Genomic DNA, 25,458 nt, shown 5'->3' with positions numbered 1-25,458 from the left:
CTCTTTCTATATAGATTTTCCCCCAAGTTACAGTAGTCAGTCACATCAATACTTTTCAGAGGAATCAAAGGAAGCGAGTGGGATGGGGAGGAGGTTGGATTGGAGCCAGAGATGCTAGGCTGTGATTCTTCACCAGAGCCCGAAATGTCAGTACGAACATATCTTGATTTATGATAGAAATAAATGCAGATGTGCGTGCTCACATAGCAGAGTACACAAAAGTGCCTTTCCTAGCTGTGTCCACTGACAGCATCGAGAATGGTAACAAGCCAGCAGCGCGGCGTACACAAAGTGCCTGGTTTTCTCTGATACCTTGCTCCAATAAATGAGCCGGGCTCCCCGGGGCAATGGCTGGCTCTCGTGCTAACACAGGGAAAAGGTAAGAGGCGCCTGGAGCATCTTTCTTATGATGCCAGTACGTCAGGGACTGCTCCTTGAAAACACAAGTTTAAAAGACACAGGTACCAACTCAAGAGATGCACTGACCTGAAAGAGCTAGCTTCCAATGCCAAACCTGGAACAACTCAAGTAAGAAAATTTTTAAAAACATTGGAACAAAAGAATACACTTCCTTGAGTCCATTCTGATAAATGACTGAATAAGTAAATAAATGGGGGAAAAGGAACATATCATCTTTACCAGAAGTATTCCATGAAATTGTAGGCAATCTTCTCCAAAACTTTTACAAGAAAACAACAGATGTATGGATAAAGAAAATGCGGTATTTATGCACACTGGAGTACTACTATGCCATGAAGAAGGATTAACTTGAGTCATTTGTTGGAAGACGGCTGCACCTTGAGATCATAATATTAAGTGAGATAAGTCAGACACAAAAGCTTAAATATCTTGTTTCTCTTATATGAGAAACCTAAAGTATAAATAAAGAGCAAAGTAAAAAGATAAATTGAGACGTGTCATGTCCATTGGCAACTCCACACAAGGAATGTAACTATTTCATGCTGCACATATGTACTAACAAAAAATAAATAGAAGTTTGCACCCTGAAAAAAATGGGAAAGCCCAAGAAAATCAAGGCAAAGGCAAACAAAAAAATCATCCAAGAGAAAAAGAGATAAATAAGTATTTCACAGAAAAAGGGGCACAAGTAGCACATGAATATCAACAAATGTTATTAATTAGGGAAATGCAAAATAAGGTTAGACATTATCACTTCATATGCACTACGCTGTAAAAAAAGTTAAGTCAGACAATGGGTACCAAGAATACAGGACAGTATAAACTGGTAGAAAATAGACACTTTAGAAAATAGACACACTTTAGAAAATAGTATGGTGTTATCAGGTAAGGTTAGACATGCACACCTCTCTAAATCCACAACTTTCAATTATAACACTAGGCGGTTACCACAGGCAGGTGCATATATGCCTGTAAGTACTTTTATACCGTTCCCATACAGATACAAAGCAAATGTTTATCTACAGTAGCATAGAAAATAAGTTGTGATATTTGTGTAGTGGAAATATCCACTAAAACAATGGGCTAATCTCTTAATTTATAACATTAATCTATTGCTTAAAAAGCCTGCAGCTTTTTAAGTGTGTCGGGGCTAGGGATTTAGCTCAGTGGCGCAGCGCCTGCCTGGCAAGTGCAAGGTCATGAGTTCGATTCCTGGTACTGGAAAAAACAAACAAACAAACAAACAAACAAACAAAAAAAGCCAGGTGTGGTGGCGCATGCCTATAACCTCAGCACTCAGGAGCCCAAGGCAGGAGGATGGCTGTGAGTTCGAGGCCTGTCTAGACTACATAATGAGTTCAAGGCCAGCCTGACCTACATAGTGAGACCCTGCCTCAAAAAAACAGTCAGCACAATGAAAGGACAAGAATACTTGCTTGATTCCATTTATAATGTTTCAAAATCTGGAAAAACTAAGTAATACATATTTTTAGGGCAGAAATCAGAAAATATTTCTAATACCTTACAGAGAATTTAACAATGAATGTAGGTAATAGTTACCTCTATGGCCAGGGGTATAACTCAGCTGGCAAGTGCAAGGTCCTGAGTTCAATTCCCAGTACCAAAAAAAAAAAAAGGTACCTTTAGAGAAATAGGGAGATGCAAGTACTTCTGTTGGTTTTTTGTTTTTCCTTTTTGTCCTGTTAGTGACTGAAACCAGAGAGCACCGAGAACTACATCTCCCGCCCTTGTTATTTTATTTTGAGACAGGGTCATGCTAAATCACCCACATCGGCCTTGAACTTGTGACCCTCCTGCCCCTGTTCCCTGAATAACTGGGATTACAGGTGAGCAACACAGTGTCTGGCTTGACTTGTGGTTTCAATGGGCACAGCACAGGCGGCAGCTTGAGTCAGGCTGGCTGAGGAAGGATCGAGCTTAGGGAAGCGTGTGTGCAGGTGTCGGCGGCTGCATCAGATATCAGGGGAGCAAAGAATGTGGCGGAAGCTGGAGGGAGCTGGTGTAGACACAACAGCTTGGGTTTCTACGTGAAGCAGGGGGTAGCAGCATGGATAATGGTGCTCCTATTTTGAAGGAACGTGTTTATCTCTCTCTGCTGTTTCACAGGCTCCTTAAGATACAGAGGACACACAGCGGGCCACTTCCAGCTTTCAAATGCCAGGGAGGGAGCGGCCAGGTACTATGCACACAGGCACACCTGTCATTCTGCTGTGGACAGTGGAAGAGCTTCCAGCTTCCCCCTTCCCTTTCTCAAGCAAGTCAAATGAAATCAGATACAGTGCTCTGGGTGAAGTGATCCAGGAAGAGAGATTATGCAAAGACTTGAGGGAAAGGTGTGAAAACTCCTTTGGAAACAGGCCCTGGAAACTTCAGTGGGCAGCAGAATTCCCCGTAGGGCCTGTTAACACGCTGGCCGCTGGGTCCAGCCCCAGTGTGTCTGACTCAGCTGGGCTGGGATGGAGCCTGAGAATTTGCTGCCGTGGTCGGAGGGCCACGCTCTGAGAATCATCCCACTAGACAAATAAAAGCTGATAGCAAGGGAATATTTGGTGTCAGACTGAGGCATGGGATCATGAATGTAAAAAGAATCCAATCAGCCAGATCGTGGGAGTCTTCTCCAGCAACGTCCAGCTGCTTGGGCCCTGTTGGGCATGCAGGGCAGCAGGAGGGAGGTTTGGGGTCTTGGGCTGGAATTGTGGACTGGGAAAGTACAAGACGGACAGAGCGGGGAATAAAGCTCACAGACTGGGAAAGGCCACTGCCTGGCTGTCTCAAGTTCAAACTGCGATACAGATGCACAGTCCGCCCTCCTTATCCACAGGTTCCAATCCTTGGATTCCACCAATCCTGGAATCCCAGCACACTGAAAGGCTAAGGCAGGAGGATCCCAATGCAAATCCAGCCTGGGCAATTTAGCATTTAGCAATTTAGTGAAAAGTGAAAAATGACCAGGTACATAACCCAGTGGGAAGGCCCTTGGTTCATTCCCCAGTACCACTAAAAGTACTACCAAATTGTGTCTGTATTGTGCATTCTTATTACTCCCTAAAATATATAGAATGATAATTATTGCACAACATTTACATTATATTGAGTATAAATAACCTGGTGGTGATTTAAAGACTGTAGAAGGACATGGGTAGGTTATATGCAAATACTGTGACATTTACATAAGAGACTTGAGCATCCTTAGATCTTGGGGGAAAGGGTGGGTCCTGGACCCAATCTCCTGCAGATCCCAAAGGCTGACTGCGCCTGAGCAAAGGTGCTGAGTGGATGCAGGTGGTGGTCTAGGGAAGGAAGTCAACAGCCCATTTCAGAAGCAGGGTAGTCTATGGTGGCGATCAAGTTCAGGTTGGCAAAGTGCAGTGGGTGAATGGAGTAGAGCCAGAAGGAGTCAGGAAGCAGAGGCCAGGCTGTTTCACTGTTTCCAAGTGGGTCCAAAGTCACCGAGGATGAGAATGACAACATGAACTGAGATGCAGCAGACAGAGCGAAAGCTCAGCAAGTGATCGAGAGTGAGATGTCAGCAGACCCTCGCAGGGAGGAAACAGCGTGGACACCGGTGCTGAAGGCCGTGCCAGCCATGGTAGCTGGGTGCCCGGTCCCCCCAGCGGGTGGAGGGTAGGAACGGGAGAAGCCAGGCTTCAGCCTCCACCCCTGGGGAGAGGTGAGGGCCTGTTTCCGCCTATTCCCAGCCATTTCCAGACCTTGGACTGACTCGAGACTATTAATAGCTGGAAAGGAAGCTGGAAAGAATGCCCCGGGAAGAGGGCGTGTGGAAGGCAGGCAGGAAGACAGTGGGACGGAGGCTCCGGGCCTGGACACTCGTGTCCGCCCCTCCTTCCTCAGTCACCCTCAGCTCTCAGTCCCAGCTGTCATCTCCATGGAAATGAAGCCGAAATCTCCAAGGGGAGAAACCAGGCAACACCAACAGATGTCTTCCTGCACTGTGGTGGAGGGATGTCTGGCCCCCAGGTCCCAGGCAAATTGTCTTCCCTCTTGAAACACATCTGTCAAATGGGCCCACAGGATTTCTAAGGACCCTTAGGGTGTGGACACGTTTGCCTGCGCAGGAGGCTACCTTCGGAGCCATTTCAAGGTGTTGCCCAACCTCAGCAGGCACTAGAAGCCCCTTCATTCCTGACAAGAGCTGTCAGCCACTGAGAATGACAGTGTGACGTTGTCTCAAGTCCAGCCAAGCAGAGGTCTGACCCCTCCCAGTCCCCCAGGGTCCCTCTTCCCAGACCCTTGCTTGGCCGCCAGGCCCTGAGTGGTAGCTGGGGAAGACTGTGGAGGAGAATCAGCTGGAGAAGCAGGGTCAGCCAGGGGGCAGGGGCTGCTCTGCTGGCCTGGCCAGGCCTTTCCCAGCCCTTCAGTGCCGGGCCCTCATTTGGAAAGACCTGACCCGTGTTACGGTACTACCTCTGTGCTCCTCAGGCTTTGTCACTTACGTCAGGACCCCTCAAGCGGGTGGGCCCCAGCACAGTTTGGTCACCATTCCCTGCCACCGCCCTCTTGCTCAGCTGGTTACTCATTTCCTCCCACCCAAGGCCCTGCTGGAGGCTCCCTCTAGCCAGGGTGGGGCTTTGTGAAGCTCTGTGCTCTGAGGTCAGCTCTGGGGGTCTCCGTAGTCCTATGCCCATCCCATACACATGCTTGTCTGCTGTGGGCTTTGCTAAAGCCCCCACACTGAGCCCTGCAAGGTGGCAGCAAGTGTCAGTGTCCCAGAAGAGGACACCTGATATGGGGAAGCAGCATCAGCCAGTGTGGGTGGGCAGAGGGCTCCCTGGGAGCACAGAGAGGGGAGCTGAGCACCGACTCAGTGACTTTTGATAGCCATCTCCGGCCACCTCCCAGGTCTGTCCTGAGCCTGGGTAGCACTTGGACCCTCTCTGCCCTTTGAGTCCTGCATTGGCTTCCCGGGGTTACCACAAATTGCTACAAAGGCTTCAGACTACAGAGGTGCAGAGGTCTGAAAGGGCCATGAGGGGTCTTCAGGGCCATGCCCACAACAGGGGCTCTGAAGGAGCATCCATTCTTCACCTGTTCTGCTTCTTTGGGCTGCCAGCATCCCTTGGCTCCAAGCAGCAGCACAGCCCAGTCTCTGTCTATGCGGCCTCATGGCTGGCCACCTTCTGCTCTGTTTCTTACAAGGATTTGGTCCCTGCCCATATACTCCAGGATATTCTCATCTCAAAATCCTTAAGTACATCTGCAAAAATACTTGGTCCAGATAAGTAAAATCACAGGCTCCAGAGAGTTGACCTCCACAAAGTGTGTGTGTGTGTGTGTGTGTGTGTGTGTGTGTGTCTTTGATTTGCCATAGGTCTCCATGTAGGAAACAGAGATAATATTCCCCGGTATTGTTCCCTATAATTCTCTAAGTGCCCCCCTTCTTGGGATAGTGGCCCAAAAAGGGCCTGCTCAATTTCCTTGGCTTAAGAAATGAAAGTGTTCCCCTCTGAAATGATGTTGAAGCTGCAGCCCCAGTGGCATTAGAAGGTGGGGCCTCTGGGAGATGATTAGGTTTAGATGGGTCATAAAGCTGGGCCCCAGGGTGGGGTTAGTGTCTGTCATGGTTTAGATCAAGAATGTCCCCCACAGGCCTCACGTGCTGATAGGTGGGGCTTTTCAAAAGTGACTGCATCGTAGGACACAGCTGACGGCTGTGAAGAGGTGTGGCCAGGTGAGAGACGTGTCATCCGGGGTGTGGCCTGGAAGGGGGCATCTCCTTCCGTTGCTCCCTTCTCTTTCTGCTTTCTGGCCACCTCGACAGGAGCAGCTTTCCTCCTCCAGGCCTTTCTTTCCAAGTCCCGTGGAGCCTGCCAACCCTGGGCTGTGGCCATGAGCCAAAATAAACCTCTCCTTCATTAAGCTGTGGTGTTGCTATGTGTTCCAGGGACGAGCAAGTGACTAAGATAGTGTCCTTTAAGAAGAAAAGCAGCACCAGAGCCTCTCCTCTTAGCTACAGAGAGACATGGCAAGGAGGCAGCCATCTGCAACCTGGGGGAGGTCTCACTAGGACTTGACCAGGCCAGATCCTGCTTTTTGACTTGTGCCTTCCAGAGCTGTGAAAAAATAAATTCCTGTTGTTGCCAGGTGTGGTGGCGCAGTGCATGCCTGTAATCCTAGCACTCAGGAGGCTGAGGCAGGACAATTGTTGCGAGTTCGAGGCCAGCCTGAGCTACAGAGTGAGCTCAACGCCAGCCTGAACTGCATAGCGAGACCCTGTCTCAAAAAGACAAAATAAAAAAAAAAATAAAAAAAAATTCCTGTTGTTTAAGCCACCCAGTACAGAGCACTTTGTTGTATCCTAACAAAAACCTGAGCTGACAAAAATAATGGGTTCCTGGAGGCAGCCAGCAGGAAGGACAGGTCCCCCACCTGCCCCCGTCAGCCCACCCAGGCTGCCAGGCTTCTAGCTGTGCTCTGGCCACTCCCTGTCCCTTCCTGTTGGGGACTGTGAGTCTTGGTGACTTCAGGCAGCAGGACGGCACCAGGGGTGCACTGTTCCTCGTTCCTCGGCATTGCCTCTCCCAGAGGGGCCCGGAGCAGCTCCCTGAGGGGAGATAATTCCGGGAATTCTTTAGCTCTGGGGCTGTTCTGCCCTTATCAGCTTGTTTCAGCTGGCCTGCCTGGCACTCACTTCCAGGGCGGGGCCCATCGGCCTGCGTCCCTGGGCAGGAGAGCGGCCACTGTCCAGCATGTGGGTGAGGCCACCATGGCGCGGACCTGAACAAGCCACAGCTCACACTACCTCCCGCTCTCAGGCCACAGCTCCTCCTCCTTCCCCGTCCCCTACACCTATGAGTGGGACCCCGCACCTGACAGTACCTCAGCTCCTGTCTCCTACTAGGCCCTGCCTGGTCCCCCTGTGATTCACCCACCACTGCAATGGAGGATTGTGGAGAACAGCCCGACCACCTGACTTCAAGTCCACACACTGTGTGACTGGGCAGGGTCTTTTTTTTGCGGGGGGGACCTTGTGCTTGTCAGGCAGGCACTTATCCCCCTGAGCTACATCTCCAGCCCAGGCAGGGTCTTAACTAAGTTCCTCAGTTCCCCCAGCTGTCAAAGTGGGCAGGCAACCCTATTAGGAAGTAACTCAGACCTTGAAGTACTTGGAGCAATGCATGCATATAGCAAGTGCTCAATTAACAGCAGCATATGATTATCTGGCAAGGTGCCTCTACGTCCCAGCCCTGTTTGCCCTTCCCACTTCCTGTTGTAGAGCGGTGCTGACCACCTCCTTCTCCATCCTGAGGGACACGCACACCTGCATGGGTGTGCTAAGGCAAGCAAAGGTAGATGTGGTCTGTAGGACCCACTGCTCTTCCCTCCCAGGATTCCTGAGGAAGCACCAATTCCAGGAGGAAAAAGCATGGCAGCACCAGGCGGCTGTGGTCAAGGGGAGACCCAGACAAGGTATAAGTCTGAATTTGCTGGTAGAAGAAAAGGAAACTGAAGCTGGGTGAGCCCAGCTCCAGGAAGTGTGTCCTCACCTCCTCTGAGGGGGGGGGGATACAGGCAGGAGGGGCTTCCTGCTGTCAGCCTGGGGCTGCGTCCTGACAGTGACCCCAGACCCCAGTCCTGCAGGGCAAGGCTTGGCAGCTGTAACCTCACCTAGGAGAGCTTTGTCAGGCCGGCTGGGCTCCTGGTGCCTGAAATCCTGCACTCAGAGCCTGAGGGAGGAGGGCTATAAAGCTCAAGACAAGCCCAGGCAATTTAGCGAGGCCCTGTCGCAAGACAAAAAATAAAAAAGGCTGGAGATGTAGCTCAGTGTGAAGGCCATGGGTTCAATCCCTGGTACTGCAAGAAAAAAAAAGGTGTAATGTAGGCTACGGTATAGCTCCATGATACAGTACTTCCCCAGCACATACAAGGTTCTGGGTTCAATCCCTAGCACTGAAAGTAAAATTATAATAATAGTAAAATGGTATACACACACACACACACACACACACACACACACACACACACATGTTAAGAAAGGTTAACTAGCCCATTCAACCCCACAGCAAGCAGGCGGTCAAAGGGATTGGAGCACTGGTCTCACCACGTGGCTCTTTCTCAGGGAAGCTTGTGGCACCCCCCATTGGTGAATGACACGGTGACACTAAAGTATAATGAGCGCTGACAAACTTATTCAGTAAGACACCAAGTCTCTGTCACGACTATTCAACTTCCCCACTGGGGCCCCCAGGGAATCACAGATGGCCAGTGCATAACTGGGCACAGTGTGGCTGCCCTTCAATACAAGTTTATTTACCAATCCAGATGGCCTGAGCAGGGGGCTGGGGATTTAGCTCAGTGGCACAGAGCCTGCCTGGCAAGTGCATCTTGGCAAGGTTGTGAGTTCAATTCCCGGTACCGGAAGAAAAACCAAAAAAAAAAAAAAAATCAGACGGCTAGGCTGAGCAGTAGCTAGGCAACCTCTGATGTATAAGATCCTTCCTGGGTCTGGGGTCGGAAGCCTACATTTTTATCCAGCTGTGAATCCTACTGTGATTTCCCTAGAGAGCCCAGCAAGTGCCACTTGGGCTAGTCTACTAGCTGCGTCACACAATGACATGCTGGGAAAAAATATAGCCAACTTCTATCCCAGCAGCACAGGAAACATCTACATTGTTACCTAATGGAAAAACAAGTTTAAAAGTACAAAAAACATAGGAATCCAAAGTTCCATGACCTCATCGAGGACATCAGAGAGGTGACTGTGGCATGTCGGGCCCTAGCACGTGTGTTCTCCCTCTTTGTAGGCTGCTGTTGTTCACTAGCAGCTCTAGGGTGCTGCGGCCCTCATGGGGGCGGGGGGGGGGAGTGACCATGTCCCTCCTCTCCCTGGCAGCTGCACAGCACCGCGCCTGTGGACACCTGCAAGTGTGTTCCGGGGACGGTGCCGAGAGGTGCCGCGCAAGCTGTCTCTCTTGGGAATGACGGTGCCAGCTGTGTCCAGGCTCAGGTAGATGGGCCAGTGGCCGCGTCACACACACAACTTGCTCCTCCCTGACCTTCTCCCCGGGGCTGGGTGCCACTCTCCCAGAACTGCCTGGCCAGAGCCTGCTGGTGTGAGGCCTTGGACAAATGTCCTTAACCCCTTAAAAAAATATCACTGAACTACAGACATTCAGAACACAGCACATTATCACAAAGCAGGCTACACTGTGCTCCCTCTGTGTCTCCAGGGAGAACCACTGTGCTGGCTTAAAAGGCCAACAGGTTACTTTGCTGTGTGCGTGTATGTGGTGCTGGCATCGAACCCAAGGCCTCGCACAGGCTAGGCAAGTGCTCTACCACTAAGCCAGACCCACAGTCCAGTTCTGCCTGTTTTTGAGTTTTCTATCTGGCAGCACAATCTTCCCACATTTGGCTCTGGCTTCTGTCACTCAGCATCTGATTTGTACAATTCATCTTCACACTGTACAGCTACAGATTGTTTATTTTCACTCCATCATTCTATATTGTGTGACCATGCCACCATTTATGTCCATTCTACTGCTGACAGGCATTCAGGTGGCTTCCAGTTTAGAGCCACCGTGAAGAGGGCTGCCAGGAACATGCAGCCCACAGCTATGTGGAACAGCTGTAGGTACTTCGTGCAGGTCCACTGCGGTGGTCCTGCACAGCACGGGGATGTGAATCAGGAGCCTGGCTCCAATGCACTGGGCCCGGCTTTAAGCCTCCTCACCCAGACAGGCTCAGGCCAGCCCTGCCTGGGCCGCTTAACTCAGCTGTGTGTCCCAGAGCCCCTCTCTGGCCAGTGATCTGTCACTCGAGTGGCGGGTGCAGAAGGGTGTGCATGGCGGGCCACAGGCCTGCTCAGATCAGCTCAGCACAGAGCACTTGCCTAGTGTGCAGGAGGCCCTGGATTCCCTCTCCAGGTGAGGATCAGGAGCCAAACTCCAGTCCCACCCTTGTGCCCCTTGGCAGGAAGCTTTGAAATACATTCTTTGGAGGCGGAGAACTGAGAGGTGAGAGGAGAGCCTGGATTGTCATGAATGGCATCACCTAAGACTCAGCCCTGCTGCCACCTGGGAGGCCCTCATAGGCTCCTCTCCCTGCCTCTGCTCCCCATCCGCTGCGCTGGACCGTGGTTTCTCCTAACAAGGGGTCCACAGGCTGAGCCCCTGGAGGCTTCATCTGGGGGCTGCAGGCCTGCCCAGGGAAGGGCTGAGTTCTTCCTGAGCTGGAAAACACGGGGTAACCTCCTTAAAGCAATACCCTCCCCAGGGCCTCCTAATCCCTTGGCCTGCTGCAGACCATGTGAATCCTGATCTGTCTGGCTGGGCAGGGCGCCCAGGAGCAGCCGTCCGGCTGCCAGCAGCAGGCAGAGACGGGGTGATGCCCGCTGTCTTGACAGGCTCCGGAACAAAGGTCAGGACAACAGGACAGCCCCCGGGGGAGGTGGCAGAGTACCCTTTACTGCGTCTCACACTCCGTCTTAATGGCCGCTCCCTGTGTGATGTACACACAGCCTCCAAGGAAAGGCAACAGCAAGCTGTAGGAAGGGGAGAGCCAGGTTCCTGCGGGCAGTGGCCATTCTGGGCCTTGATTTTCCTGTCTATGAAGGCAGGGAGGAATACACCTCTTGGGACAAAATGAACATTAAAAAAATATAAGCCCTTGCAGAGCACATGGTTAGAAACGGGGCTTGGCAAGCTATAGCCTACAGACCAAACCAGACTACCACTTATTTTTGTAAATAAAGTTTTACTGGAACACAACAACAACAACAAAAAAATATAAGCCTTGGGGAAAGTACAGTAACGCCTCAGTTCATGAACGCCTCTCTCTGCAAACAGCTCCGTTCACAAAAAAAGTGTTTGGCAAAATTTTGCTTTCATCGCGAACTCCACATCAGGTGACAAACACCACTGCCATCTTCCGCACACAAACAGCCATTTCCCCCAAAATCATAAAACAAATTGAGCTCAAAAACCGAGGTGCCACTATCTCAAAATACTCTGAATCTACAGAAACAGTTCTTACTGAGGGCGGGTCCAGCAGGATGGGGGAGAGATACCCTCGCCAGCACCCTCCAAGGACTGGAGCAGCAGATGTCTGGGCCCCGTCTGGATGCTTGCGGGCGTCCTGCTTTATCCAGGGGCAGCTGTAAGCCTGTGCCACCTTGCCCAGATGCTGGAATTTCCTACACATCCATCTCCTGAACACCAGCCTCCGTTGTATTGGCCAGGAACTGAGCCAAGCCCTTTATACACGTGGTGTCTCTGCTGTCCCCTCCAAGGTGCCTTTATTATGTTCCGTGTACTGAGAGGAGACGGGCTGGGAGACAGGTGACCAGACGAAGGAGGCCACTCAGCCCAAATCTGAGAGTCTAACGTAACCCAAGCTGTCTGTGGACACCAGTGCACCACGCCCTTCTACAACAATGTGCCATCTTGGGCCTCCGTGCTGCACCTGTGGTGCTGACCCTTCCCCTCCCAAGAGGGCCTGCTACTCGACCTTGGGCACGCACATACTTCCAGAGCCAATTTGGCACTCAACTCTTCCCTTCGCAGTAAGTTCAAAAACATTCTTGGTAAATATTTTTCCCAGGGAGCACACTGTCATTCCCACGCCACCTCCCCCTCCCGCTGCCATGAAAACAGCCAGATGTGTAGTTTTCTTGGAGGCTCCCGGAAACCTCCACTAGGGACCCCGCCACTCTGATCTGAAACAAAGGCCTGAGGCCACAGGGAAGTCCTCATCCACGGCTGTGGGACAGTCACCTCTGACATGCAGAGTGGCCTCTGGGAACCAGGGAGAAGGAAAGTTCTGTGAATTTCCCTTCGAATGACCAGTTTCCACCTGGTGGAAGCCAAGTGTAGCTATCCAGATTTTGGGCTCTGTCCTAGAGAGACGTCCCCCATCCAGGAATAACACCTGCATCCTTCTAGCTGCAGGGTAACCTGCAGTGGTTGCCTGTCCCCAGACTAAAAGCCTGTATCCTAGGGGTGGGGTGGGCTACTAACGGAGGCACAGCTTGGCCAGCTCCCCATCTGTCACCCTGCTTACTCCCAAGGCAGGGACAATAAACCTCAACTCTGTCACCCAGCTCCCCCGTTCAACCTCCAGAAGTAAAGGGCCAGAAGTAACGGGCAGCACGTGACTATCACAGAGCACAAAATCTGGGTTTCTTTGGTGTTTGAAGATGGTGGAGCTCTTAGCCCACTGGTGGGGAGTGGAGGCTGGAATGGGGAGTGGTAGTCAGGGTGGGAGCACTGTGGGGTTAGGGGTGGTGCTTAGAAAGAACAAACCAAGTAAATGGCTGCGACAAAACAACTGAGGCCTGGCTGCCTTGTCCCCAGGAAAGGCAAAGCCACATAAGTCGTCACCCTGTTGTTGGTACATCAGAGTCAAGAAAGCCCCATCCTCTACAGGCTCCACCTAGGAAGTGCATCAGGAGTCCCAGGCCAGCGCTGGGCGTAGCCGGGTGTCCGCACAGCTGCACACCCACCCCTAGTAGTCAAGGAGGCTCAGTGACATCAGAGGCAGCGGGAGAACCACAGCGAGCACTTCCCTGTGTGGATTTCACAGCTCTTCTTCTCCCGAGACACTGGGAGCAAAATGGAACATCCCCTCTGAAGTTCTGTGGGTTAGGAAAAGGGTCACCCTTGCTCAGATTGCTTCTGAAGACAGACCTGGGGCTCCAGCACCGGTGCAAAGGGCAAGGCGCCATCCTTGCCCAGTGGGCTGCACACATTCCCATCCTCACCATTCTCTTGGCCTTAATCACACCGAAACCTTAACTCCCTGCTCCATTTAATTTTTTAATTTTATGACAGTTTTGCTAAGTTGCCAAGTTGCACAGGCTAAACTTGAACATATGACTCTCCTGCCTCGGCCTCCAGGTGTGTACCATGACTCCTAGGGTGTGTGTGTGTGTGTGTGTGTGTTACTAGGGATTGAACCTAGGGCTCCACGCATGCTCAGCAAGTCTTCTACCACTGAGCCACACTCAGTCCTTTCTCTGTTCTGTTTCAGTGTTGCTATCCTGCAAGGTGGCTGCAGAAGCCCAGATACTGAGGCCAAGGTTATCTGGCCACTGCTATGCCCAGAACACTAAGACACATCAGAAGTGGAAGGCAGACAGGGGCGTCGTGGTGCACACTTGTAATCCCAGCACTCGGGAGATTGAGACAGGAGTTTGAGGCCACCCTTGGCTACATATGGAGTTCAAGGTCAGCCTGGACTACATAGCAAGACCCGGTCTCAAAAACAGAAAGTGGAAGAGAGGCACTTGGAACCTCCCAAGACATACCTCTAGTTAAATAAGTCACCACCCTCCATGTCTTGGAGTTCCCATCTGGAAAGTGGGCACAGTACCATGTGGAGATGCCCTCCCTCTGGAGCAGGCAATAGCACCAGCCAGGCCCACAGGGTATCAGAGATCCTGGTCCTGTAAGCCTCTGGTTATCTTGCCTTCCCTTCAGCCTGGTCGTTGCTGGTGCAGTGGTGACAGAATGCCCAAAGATGCACAGGCAGAGCAGCTGGTACCACCCCTCAGTGCAAGCAGGGGCCAGGGTCAGGCAGTGAGCAACTGAGCAGATAGCGCCAGACTATGACCACCATGCACCTAACCAGTGGCTGGGTGTCTCCTCCTCTTTAAAAGCCAAGCAGGCATCAGCTTTCCTCTGCATCCCCGGGTTACAGCATCACAACTAAGGGGACCGTTGGCATTCCTTGATTCCACCCCATCAAAGGAGATATGGGCACCAGAGGGTCAGAGTACAGAGTGCAAAGCATCCTTTGGTATCCAGAGTCCTGTGATCCAGTGCCCAGTGTGGCTCACCTGTGGGACACAAATGCCTGTGGATGCCAGCATCTGTGCCCGCCCCTTCTCCTGGCTGCTGGACAGCAGGAGGGCGGCACAGATATTGCCCCCACACCACCGCGGGGCAGGGTCCATGCCCTCCCACAGCACCCTGAGCTCTCTGTCTCCTCGGCTATCCCCAGCAGGCAACTGCCATGAAGACAGCTTCCCTCCTGCCACCTCCATGGCCCAGAACATCAGTGCTGTCTGTTCCCCGAGGCCCCCGCCCTGGATGCGTCCGCCTGTGAAGCCAATCCCGCTAGGCCAGCAGCTGTGCACCCAAATCACCAGGTAAGTCAGGTGGCTCAAACAACAGGAAAGTCGGAACAGAAGTTCCCCGGGAGCTGGTGGGCCAGCCCCTCATTCACAGATGAGGAAAAAGAGGCTGGAAGGAAGACTGTGGCCCTGAATGTCCACACAGACCATCTTCTTTTGCCAACCTGGTTCCTTTTTCTCCTAGCTCTGTAGTTCAACATCCAACTCAAAAGGACTCACCTGGGTGTCTTGCCCTTGCGGGCATCCAACCCCCATACACACAGCTCCACACCGCAGACACTCCAAGCGGCAAGCACAGGAGGCGGCTGTGGCCGGCCTGCGGACATGCTTGTCCTATGGTGTCTGTGAACCCAAGGATGTGGCTGTGTCTGGACAGAACCAGATTTCCAGATTCTCCCAGAGGCCAAGAGTAAAGCCAGAGAATTGCCCTGCCTAACTGTCACCCCCTTGGGAAGCCAAGGGAAATGCGAGCTGAGGACTGGCTCCCACCCGTGTGTCCTCACAAGCCGGCTGCCCCCAGCACAATCCCTCTGTGACCACGCAGACACCAAAACCAGGTGGGCTGAGGGTGAGAAGCAACTCTGCGAGGTGCTTCAAGGGGGGCCCTGGGCGGAGTGGAGGAGACAGCACAGGGCAGAGGAAGGGACCCAGCAAGGCCACGCACTGGCCAACACTTGCTCAGCAGCATCCTCCAGGGCGGGGGTGCAGGGCTACGCCCGCCTGAACAAAAGGCGCCCCTGGCTCCCTGTCCCCCCAGGATGACCACCTTATGTGCCAGTTGGCTGGGAAAGTGCACGCGAGCTGGCAGCTCCCTGCAGCCACTGACTGGCTGTCAACTCCCAGAGCTATGACAGTCTCAAGGCGGCTGAGATCTACACGCTCAGTGGCGTGGCTTAGGTCGTCCTGCCACGGGCTGCTGACTGTGTCCTAGGCTGACAGCACGTCTTTGGGAGTCCCCTCCGCCAGGCCCCTGGGACAAGGGTGCAGGATGGCTGGGCTCAGACTGAATTTAAACAGAAAGGTGATGCTGTCAGGGTCAGAGACTTAAGCAGCAGAGGGGACAGGCACAAACAGGGAAAGAAGTGGCCAGAACCGTCAATCAACCGCATACCCCTAAACGATCAGAAAAGATCGAAAGTCAAAAACATACTTCCAATTCTTTTTAATTGTGCTTCCAACTTCTGTTTGTGAAGCAGCAGCACTGTTAATATCCAAGAGGACCCGCAAGGTACAAGAAGTCTTCACAGTGGCCATAGCCTCCCATATGGTTCCCTCTAAATCCCCTAAAAACAAAAGGCCCTCTGAGGATCACATATATTTGAACAAGATCTTGCTCAGCCAGCCCCCAGAACAGACACACACATTTTCAACACCTGTAATGCCAGCACCCAGGATGCTGAGCCGTAAGTTCGAGGCCAGCCTGGGCTACACGGTGAGTTCGAGGCCACTTGCCATGCACTACATAGTGAGACACTGTCTCAAAAAAACACATATCTACATACATATACATACATACATAGGAAAAAGATCATAAAATGCACCAGCCTTCCAAGGAGAAGAGTCTAGGATTGGGGATATAGCTCAGTGGCAGAAGTACCTGCCTGGCAAGAGCAAGGTCCTGAGTTCGATTCCTGGTACCAAAAAAAACCAAGAAGAGTCTAGGTGACATTTCCCACACTTTTTGATCCTGGAGCACTTTACTTTGGATGTTTTATCCATTTATTAAACATCTGTTGAGAGCATAACTATTAACACCTTGAAGCACACTAGCGTTCTTTATGGGCAAGTTAGCATGCAGCTTGCTTTACAGAGTTTAAAAGTCAAACCCAAACTCCATATGGCGCCGGCTCTGAATTATCATTTGGGTAAAGTGAGGCCTGGAGCAATGCTGGCCTGGGGTGGGTACAGACCTGTCTCCCGCTCCCTTGCTGTCTTCCTCCCACCTCTCTTCTTCGTGAGCAAATCCTCCTTCCTGGTTCTATTGGTTGTTGGAGTGTAACGTCAGGCACCTCCTCCTTCCCCTCCCTGAGGAGGAAGATGTGGAGCTGGCCACAAAAGACCAACATCACACTTCACTGCACCTCACTGCCTGGCTATGAAATGTCACTAGGAATTCGGTGTGAGAGTCCGGGCAGGGTCAGGCACGCCAGGGAGGAAGCTACTTAGAGAAAGTGAGAGGAAGCGAGTTGGCTCTGTGCTGGACAGAGGTGTACAGCGCGGTGGGATGGCGCTTAGAGCCGATCTGAGAGCATCCGTGCAGGCAGAAGGGGGCCGTGGGCCTGAGACTCCACTGAGTGACGCGGTGGGTGTAACCTTGGGGGCTGCCAGGGTCATCATGCAGGTGACTTCAGGAAAGGATGTTCTGACTCAGGGCCCAAGGGTGAGCAGCGGTGCCCCAAGCTGGGGTGAGGAAGGTGGGAGCTGGCCACCTGGGCTCCCTCTTAGCTCAGCACGCACTGGCCACCCTCATCCAGGACTGTGGTCTGCAATTACCCCCCAGACCTGGGGTTCCCACCCCAAGAAACTTAGTCCTGGAGTACCACATGGGAAAGGACCTGAAGGTGACAGGGTGGCCTGAGAGATCACAGTGAGTGCTCTGGTATGGGAGGCGCAGAAGCAGGGCCATACTAAGCTAGGGTTGACACCAAAACAAGAAATTACGGGGCTGGGGATTTAGCTCAGTGGCAAAGCGCCTGCCTGGCAAGCGCAAGGTCGTGAGTTCGGTTCCTGGTACCGGAGAAAAAAAAAAAAAAAAAAAAAAACAAGAAATTACACCAAGACACACTGCTGCTTACTATGTGCAAAAATATTGCATTTGATCATCGCTACTGAGGAAGGCAACGTGCCCATTTTACTGCTGGGGAAACAAAGGCTAAGGGGGAAGTGTAAGACAAGGCCGGGGAGTGTGGAAGCTGAGACTAAACACCACGCCTGCAGCACCCAAGTCGGCATTACCTCTGTAAGAGACGTCCCTTTTTCTTCCCTTTGACAACAGGATATTTTTCTCAAAGGAACGCTTGCCTGGAAGTGCACCATAGGGAACAGATCAGCGCAGAGCCCTGCTTGGTGGATGTTCACACTGGCCGCTGTCCCCCCAAGCCCTCGGTGACCTCAAGGCTCTGCAGAACACAGCCACCAGGGTGGAAAGCCACTGCCTCCCAGCTGCTCTCACGGAGACTACTGGTACCAAGTACTTGGCCATGAACTTGCCCCCAGAGTAATACAGGAAAACAGGGTGCAGAGAAACTTCCTCCTCCAGAAGCCACCGTGGAACCCAGGTCCTCTCCATGCCTGCTCTGGCTGAGGCCCCACTTAGGGACCCCAGGTATCGAGAGACTCGATTGGGAGGCTCAGCTTCCTGTGTACTGGCGGGATCTGCTCCCTCAGCACTACTAGGCCAGAGGTTCCAACACCAACGGAAGGATGGGTGAGGAGCCAAGCCAGAGGTATCAAAGCCAGGTCTCCAGGGGGACCTGCTCCCTTTCCCTCCTGTACAGGTGTTGTGGAGCTGGATGGAAAGGGGAATCAGGGTTTTCAGGGCCCAGCGCTGCAGTAGCATTTGCCAATCACCTACTCTGTTTCCGTTTTCCACTGTTTTTGCTGTTTTTTGTTCCTCCTAGTACTAGGGATCAAACTCAGGGCCTTTGCACTGAGTTTTTCATTTTGAGATGGTGTCTTATTAAGTCACTAAGTTGCCTGGGCTGGGCTCAAACTTGCAATCCTTCTCTCCCAGCCTCCCAGAGTACTAGGACTCTAGGCATGTGCCACGATGCCCAGCTACCACTGATTCTTTATGACTGACCCAGTGAGTTCTGGTCAGGCATCTGAGCTCCTGAAATAAAAATGACTTCCCCTAAGAAAGTAATTTCCTGCTTCCCTTGCAGCTAGATGTGAGCTTGTGACCAAATACTATTCTACAAAATATAACTGCAAGTATCAGGTACAGATTTGAGGAGGTAGCCTCAAAGGAGAAGCTGCAGCCTTATTTTATTGTTCCTGTTTTTTTCAGACAGGGTCTCACTATATAGGTCAGGCTGGCCTTCAGCTCAATATGTAGCCCGGGCTGGCCTCAAACTCACAGAGATCCAAGTGCTGGGATTTCAGGCATGCACCACCATATCCAGCTTTCTTCCTTTTTTTCTGATGACTGGAACTGCAGCAACCATCCTGGACCATGAGGCTGTATGCTATTGATGGCAGAACTACCATAGCAGCCCTGTGAACTCCTATGACATGCTAGATTTAACTTCTATGTTGTTTAACCCACTACTTATTTTTAGTTGCCATATCAGCCAAAATAAGTTCTAAAAAAATAGCAGCCCTAAGCTGGTACTGGAAGAATCCTTAGGGTGGGGACAGCACAGAAGACCTGAGGTTCTCCCCCTATCAGGAGTCCCCTGCTTCCTCTCACACCCACCTGTCCATTTCTCTAAGATCCAGGGCCAGCACCTGCCTGCCACGGGCTCCCCTGCTCTGCAATCAGGTCAGGAGGCGTGCAGTCGGACAGCACAGAGTTGGCAGAAGAGATTTTGGGTTCCAAACTAGTTCTGCCACTTGCTCACTTGGCAAATATTTATTGAACATCTACTTTGTTCCAGGTCCATCTCTAGATGCAGACTATATCACTAAGAGATGTCCCCATGCCTGGGGAATGTATAGCTTAATGGGGCAGTCACAGTCAGATGATGGGTGCTATAGAAAAAGGGGGCGGGGAGAGGGATGTTATATAAGACAGCCCTGCTGGAGGGGCTCTCTGAGAAGGTGGCATTCCAGCAGAGGTGGAGGAAGCAAGGGTGTGAGCCATGTAGATATTTGGGAGAAAGGCTGGTTACGTGGTCTACTCTCAAGTCCTTGTGCCTGTGCCTCGGTTTCCCCTCTCCAAAATGGCTATGAGATAGAGGCTATCCCATGGCAACCTGTGCTAGCCCTGTGTGCCCAGTGGCTCCCGTCAGTATGCTCCAGGTGGTGGGCACAGGTCTCAGGCTGGAGGATGACCAGGGGTCAATGTCCCATGGATTTCCACTCCACAGCTGCAGCATCACACAGAGCCATTGGGTTTAAGACTTACAAAGTGCCCTCCTATCAGGCCTGGCCTTGCTGTTGTCTCCTCCACCCTGACCAGACCTGGTCAGCCCAGGTGTCCAGGGGCCTGGCGTTGGGAGGGCTCTGCTTCTCAACCCAGGCGGAACACAAGCCTTGCTCAGCCCCTCCTCAGAGTTCTCTTCCCCTGCGCTGAGGCACACAGCTTTCCTGCTGTGACAATTGGCGGACAGGGTGCCACCCTGCACCCTGGCCCTAGGGAAATGCGGGGTGGCTGACCCGACAGGGGATAAGGCTACAAAGGAAGAGAGGGTGGTGTGGTGTGTGTTTGGGGGAGGGGTGGGGACGGAGGAAGAGGGAGGACAGAGGCTGACTCAAGCTGGGGGTTTGCGCTGGCCACTGCTTGATGGCCTGGGGTGGGGCTGAAGCTCAATGACAGTGAAAGTATCTGGCATGCAAGAGTGGAGGGGAAGGGGCCTCTCAGTTGACAGGGTCTCTGCGTTTCTCCAGCCAGTCCTCATCCTGCAAGACCGACTGTCTCTCTCTCTCTCCCTCCCTTGTCTCTTTCCTTCCTTTTGAAAAGGGGATAGAGAGAGGAATTTTATATAAGGCAGCCCCGCTCAAAGGCCTCTCTCTTTTTTCATTTTTATGGTACTTGAGATTGAACCCAGGGGTGCTCTACCACTGAGCTACATGCCCAGCTCCCTTTTTAATTTTAAGACAGGGTCTCGGGGCTGGGGATTTAGCTCAGCGGCAAGCGCCTGCCTGGCAAGTGCAAGGTCGTGAGTTCGGTTCCTGGTACCGGAGAAAAACCAAGAAAAAAAAAAAAAAAAAGAAGACAGGGTCTCATTACATGGCCAGGACTGGCTTTAAACATGCAGTCTGCATGCCTCAACCACCGCTGGCCCTTTTACCAGTTTCTTGACCACCTATTCATGGCGGGTCCCAGCTGGATGCTGTGGACAATACAGGGCTCACAGACAATGGCAGACACGGGTATACACGGTCACAACCCATGGTGGCAACTCTGTGTGTGACCCAGTGGATCTCTTGGAGAGCCTACCTTTAGAGCAATGGGGTGGTGCTAAGCCTCCACTTACCCTGATGGAGGACAGGTGGGGAGAGATCTGGACACAAATCTAGACTTGTCACCATGGCTAAGTTTCTTCCATTCCCAGGGGAGAACTGGTGTGGAAAGGCTGAATTCTGTTACTAGTGACCCGAGGTCACACCTGTACACACCTAGCAAGCCCTTTGGGAGCCACAAGGAATTTGGGCAAGGGACCCTCCTCCCTCGTCTGTACGCTCTCACCTGGAAAATGAATGTGGAACCGGAGATGATTTCCGGAAGGCTCTCCAGCTCTAGAATTCTGTGCCCTATGACTTTCCAAGTTAGCTAGAGACGCTGTGGAAACTACCCGTTGCCCACTGATTCCATTCTGAACAGCCAGCAGGCTGCCTCTGGAGGAGCCTTCCCGGCAACTCTGCTGCAAGTACACAGAGGCGCCTTGTAAAGGATCTTTTTTTTTTTGGTTTTTCTCCGGTACCGGGAACTGAACTCACGAACTTGCGCTTGCCAGGCAGGCGCTTTTGCCGCTGAGCTAAATCCCCAGCCCCAGGATCTTTCACTAAGATCTTTTTGAAGGCTTTTCTTCAATAGAATGCCTATAGTCCTTAGGCATCTGCGGCCCCTCCAGTCACCACTCCAGGTCTACCCCTTCCTTTGACTTTCTAACAGCCCCACAGGTGGATGGGACACATGACAAAGACAGACTGCCCAGCTCCTCAGTGCTCCCGGGAACAGGATATGACAGGAAACCCTCCTGGTGGTTCCCTCTCTCATACCCGGAGGCACAAATAGGAAACCAGGCAGAGCTTAGGGAAGAGGTCCGTGCCTGAGCCGGAGTCCCTTATCGCTGAGCTAAGCACTAAGCTGCTGTCCTAGCAGCCACCTATGTCACGCAGCTCTGGATCCAAGCCCCAAGCCCACATTCTCAGCATCTGCTCCTGCCAGCTCTCGCTGCTGGTCAAGGAGCCCACTGGCCAGACACAGCAGCCCAGGACGCAAGCCGGCCTGGTATCCGTGTTCCTAAGAGCTGAAACCAGGGGCCAAGGCCAGTTCCTCCAAATCAGCAGTCTGGCACTCAGCTGGGACGGGCCATCGCTGGACTTGGGAAGAGATGACCGTGCCCTTCAGCACCTGGAGGACCATGGAATGCAATGCAGTTCCATCTAGGACACCCCTCCCATTCTAATCCTGCAGGGTCTTCCCCTCCCTATCAGCTAGGTGTCAAACACGGCCAGCAGGAGCTCCTCTCTCCAAATTCTTGAGGAGCAGGTGGGAGGGCAGCCTCTGCCTGCACTCTGCCCGCACTCTGCCCGCACTCTGCCTCTCCAGGCCCAGGGTGACTGCGAGGACCCTGAGCACCTGCGGCCGCTGACCTCTGCTCCTCCCTGGACGGCCATGCCCCACACGTCTGGCCATACTGCCACCTGGTGCTGTGTCAGAGACTGCTCTGCCCAGGGCTCAAGCCTGCGTCCAGTCTCAAAAGCACCTGCTGAGAATGCCTGTGAGCGCCCACCCAGCCCAAGAACCTTCTCTCAGCTTGGCGAGCTCAGCTTTCCCCAGTGCCTTCCTCTGGATGGATCGCAGACCCCAAGACTCCACCACAGGCCCCTGTCCCTAACCTGCATCTATCCCACCTGCACAACTGACTCCCTCCCTCTCAGCTACCCTGCGAGGCGGTCTCCCATCCCCGCTAGACCTTTAGTTTAAAATCCCTTTATGGAAAGCCCACTCCTTCAGGAAGCTTTCTCCAGACCACCCCTGCAAATCTCTCGGCTCTTTCACATACTCCTCCCAGGCTTCCATTTCTATTGCTACATAAGCCGCTGACACCCAGAAACATCAGCAGAATTCTGATGCTTGAGGTGCCTCAAACCCATCAGGGGCTCCGTGCCTATGCTGCACTAATCATCAGAGCTGCTCCTGCTGCCTGGGAGTTGGCACAGCACCAAGCCATTACATGGTCCCGCTGGCCTGCAGCGCAGGCGTAAAGCAGGGTTGCGATCACTCTATGGAGGAGGAAACTGAGGCTTGGGGAGGTTCACTGCCTTCTCCAAGGCCACACAGACGTGTCTGACCTAGTCTGTTTCCACCACATCAAGCTGCCTTTCTTGTTCCCAGAATTTATCCACCAAATGACTATCAGATTGGTAGTACTAAATCAGCATGTTCCTTCAGAGCTGAGAGAACACAGAAGCCCTGAAATCTTATATAGGTGGAACTAGAGGTCCCTCTTGCTCTTTTATTCTATCTCACAGATTGAAAAAACCCCTGAGGTTCTGAGGTATGACTTTGCCACATGCTACAGCCAAATGGAGATCAAGACGAAAAGCACTGCAAAGGCCCTGGCTTTAACGATGTTTACTGAGGACGCTGCAGGATCTGCCAGTATTAGAAGGTAAGCTCCAGGGGACCTGTCTGGGGATAATCCCTAGCGACTTACACTATAACCCTATGTTGTCTTCCATCAAACTGGAGAAGTGCAGCAGTTTGAAGGGTCCATGCCATTCCTGACGCAGCAGCCTCATGCAGCCAGCCGCCCTGAGTCTCCAAAGGAGAGTGCGCATTTCTGACAGTTGGCACTCTGCAGCCTTTTCGGTCTTGATGTGTGCAAATCTTCATCTTCCTCCTCCTCATGCCCCCTCGCCTCTGCACCCTTCTCAAAGCACATCCCTGTAGTACTGTGTGTTGTAATAAAGGCATTTTGGGGACTGAGTGTCCAAGGCTCCCAAAGGCTGAATGAGATTTGCTGAGGGGTGCAGAGGCTGGGAGGTGGACAAATCTTGCACAAATCCAGCTCCCACCAAGTGCTCTCCCAATGCTGGGCCAGGGAAGGGCTTCAAGGCAGGGACAAAGTTTTGGGACAGTGTCCAGGAACCTGGAAGAAACCCCAGCCCTGAGGCCAGCAGTGAGCTGAGCTTGGAGATTTTCCCACCAGTGGCTCAGGAGCATGCATCCCTTAACAGCAGGGTGGCTCAGCGCCTTTAGGCTCAGAAGCACTACGAACTAACCATTTTGCTTCCAGGTGGTGCTAAGAAGCTCCCGGAAGGAGATATAGATGAGGGCCTCCCTGGCTGCCCCGGAACCAGGACTGAGGAGAGCCAATGTGCTCCAGCAAGTTCTCTGCCTGGCGATTGAGCAAATCTGCAAGACATCCTCACCGCTCTCTCCACCTTTCTTCACACTGCACCTCCCCCCGGCACACACCCTTCCCCCACGAGGTGCGCCTTTCCCTTCTGAGGCCAGGCTAACAGGGTCGGGCCCACCCACCCGCCTACCTTCGACCCAGGCCTGCTTGCTCTGAGCGCCAGCCCTCCCCACCACCAAGGTTCGCTGTGGTGCCAGGAGAGAGTGTACTGCCATCTCATCGTCCACTCCCCACAGAAGCAAGTTCCAAACCGGGAGCACCGGCAGAAGCAGAGTCCCTTCCCAGTCTGGGCTGTCACTGAAGTCCTCCCGGCTCCACAGTGCACCCCCACCCCCTTCTCCCTGCAGGGAGGAGCTCAGGTGGGCAGCAGAGAATATGCAGAACGCTTCTCCTGGGCCAGCTGCTCCCAGAGGCTCTGGGATGCCTGCTCCGGCTGGGTTTGTAGCCACCGCCTGTCTCCCGCAAAGAGAAAATAACCAACCTTTCACTTTTGAAGAAACACAGTGTGGGTTTCTCTAAGGTGGAGTTCTCGCTCTCATGAGCAGGTTGGAGGTAGAGAGGAAGGAAGGGAGGGAGAGGTAAAAAGGATTCAAATGCATTATGTAGGGGGCTGGGGATTTAGCTCAGCGGCACAGCGCCTGCCTGGCAAGCGCAAGGTCATGAGTGCGATTCCCGGTACCGGAAGAAAAAAAAAAAAACAAAACACAAAAAAAAAAAAAAAAATCCAAATGAGTTATGTACACCAATTCGCCACGGTGATGTACGCATTCTGTACCGCAAACATGTTCTGATAAAATAAAGGAGGAAAAAAAAGCGACAGGTGCTGTTTCTAAGATGCAGCCCAATCGTCTTTCAAGAGAAGTTCCTGTTTGCACAAAGGGGTCAGAGAGGGTCCCACTGCCCTGGCCATTCCCAGAGAAGCGATCTGTTCCCCGTCTGCCTGGGACTGTGAAGGGTCCACTCGCTCCCCCCTCACCGGCCCCAGCACGGGCTCTGGTGGGTTGAGTCTGCACAAGTGGAAAAAGCTCTGCGAAGCGATAAGCACAGCGCCCGCATGGGCCCTTACTGGAAGCCTGTCACCTGTCTCGGGGACTTCCTCCTAAGCTCCCAGCCTGCCGCTCCCGCTGGAATCAACCAACAACTCCACAAAACCGTCCCCCGTTCCCGACTCGAAGAGAAGCGCTAATCCTACCCTACGGGCCCCGCGGGACGAGCCTCTCGTTACCCTAAGTATCCCCTCTCTTGCCCGCAGATCCCTTCAACCCGGGGCGCCCCTTCTGCGCGAGCACCCTCAGCCCAAGCACGCTCCTTTGCCCCAATCAGTAAGTCTGGGGACGAGTCCGTGCGCGGGGCCGGCACCTGCGGCGGCCCCGAGTGCGGAGCGGGCGAGGGTGGTGCAAGATCAGGGCTCCACGCGTGGCCTGCGGGCACACAGGCTGCTCCGGACCGGACCGCGCGGCGCAGCGGGCTTCCCTGCAGCGCCGCCCGGCCGTGGGTGTAGGGGCGGCGCGGTGGGGGTCCCGGCGGAACTCGGGTTGGCTACTCACTAGGATCTTGGGAGAGCGACGGGAGCGGCGATCGCAGCACAAGCAGCAGCGCCGAGAGCGCCAGCGGGGCGCGCATGGTGTCCTCGCCTCCGGGCCCGAGCAGGTGGCTGGGGGCGGCGCGGGG

At 53.0% G+C, this 25,458-nt stretch overlaps 1 protein-coding gene across 1 annotated transcript in view; it reads right to left on the bottom strand.

Annotated features, from left to right (window-relative positions):
• Positions 1-25,447, bottom strand: part of Podxl (podocalyxin-like) — a gene marked incomplete at its 5' end in the record, with an annotated part of 48,174 nt that extends 22,727 nt beyond the window's left edge. The window contains 1 exon segment of the mRNA XM_005377546.2: positions 25,335-25,447. Within this exon segment, the coding sequence (XP_005377603.1) occupies positions 25,335-25,410 (76 nt within the window).
• Positions 25,448-25,458: the final 11 nt, after the last annotated feature.

Source organism: Chinchilla lanigera, unplaced genomic scaffold (genome assembly GCF_000276665.1).
Source record: "Chinchilla lanigera isolate Chin_1 unplaced genomic scaffold, ChiLan1.0 scaffold00009, whole genome shotgun sequence".
NCBI classification, from domain to species: Eukaryota; Metazoa; Chordata; class Mammalia; order Rodentia; family Chinchillidae; genus Chinchilla; species Chinchilla lanigera.
This window is presented reverse-complemented; position numbering and strand designations above follow the sequence as displayed.